The following is a 323-nucleotide window of genomic DNA, read 5'->3' on the forward strand; positions in this document are numbered from 1 at the left end:
GGCTGCGCGGGGCTGGGCTGCCCGGCTTTACAGGGGCCGGACACCTGGCGAATGTCAGTCTCTCCGAAAACTCCCGGCGTAGGACTGGTGAGTAAAGGGGGGCTTCGGCCAGAGACCCCCACCCTGGAGCTGCTGCTCCGCCAGTGAGGCCTCTGGCCCTGCCATGCGGGGCACACGGTGGGCATGGGGATCTGATTGCTGGGCCGGGGCCTGGTCACCTTCTCTTCACAGGATATAAGGGCAGGACCCACCTGGGACCTGCGGGGGGCAGGGAGGGCAGGGTGGGGGTCCCAGGGGGCGGAGCCTCACCTGTACACGGCACA

At 68.4% G+C, this 323-nt stretch overlaps 1 protein-coding gene across 1 annotated transcript in view; it reads right to left on the bottom strand.

Moving 5' to 3' along the window:
- The window catches only part of ADAMTSL2 (ADAMTS-like 2), a 27,753-nt gene that overhangs the window by 25,543 nt on the left and 1,887 nt on the right, over nt 1–323 (bottom strand). The window contains exon 3 of the mRNA XM_014544221.1: nt 310–322. Coding sequence (XP_014399707.1) covers nt 310–322 — 13 coding nt within the window. The remainder of the gene's footprint in view (nt 1–309; nt 323) is intronic.

Source organism: Myotis brandtii, unplaced genomic scaffold (assembly GCF_000412655.1).
Source record: "Myotis brandtii unplaced genomic scaffold, ASM41265v1 scaffold357, whole genome shotgun sequence".
Lineage (NCBI taxonomy): Eukaryota > Metazoa > Chordata > Mammalia > Chiroptera > Vespertilionidae > Myotis > Myotis brandtii.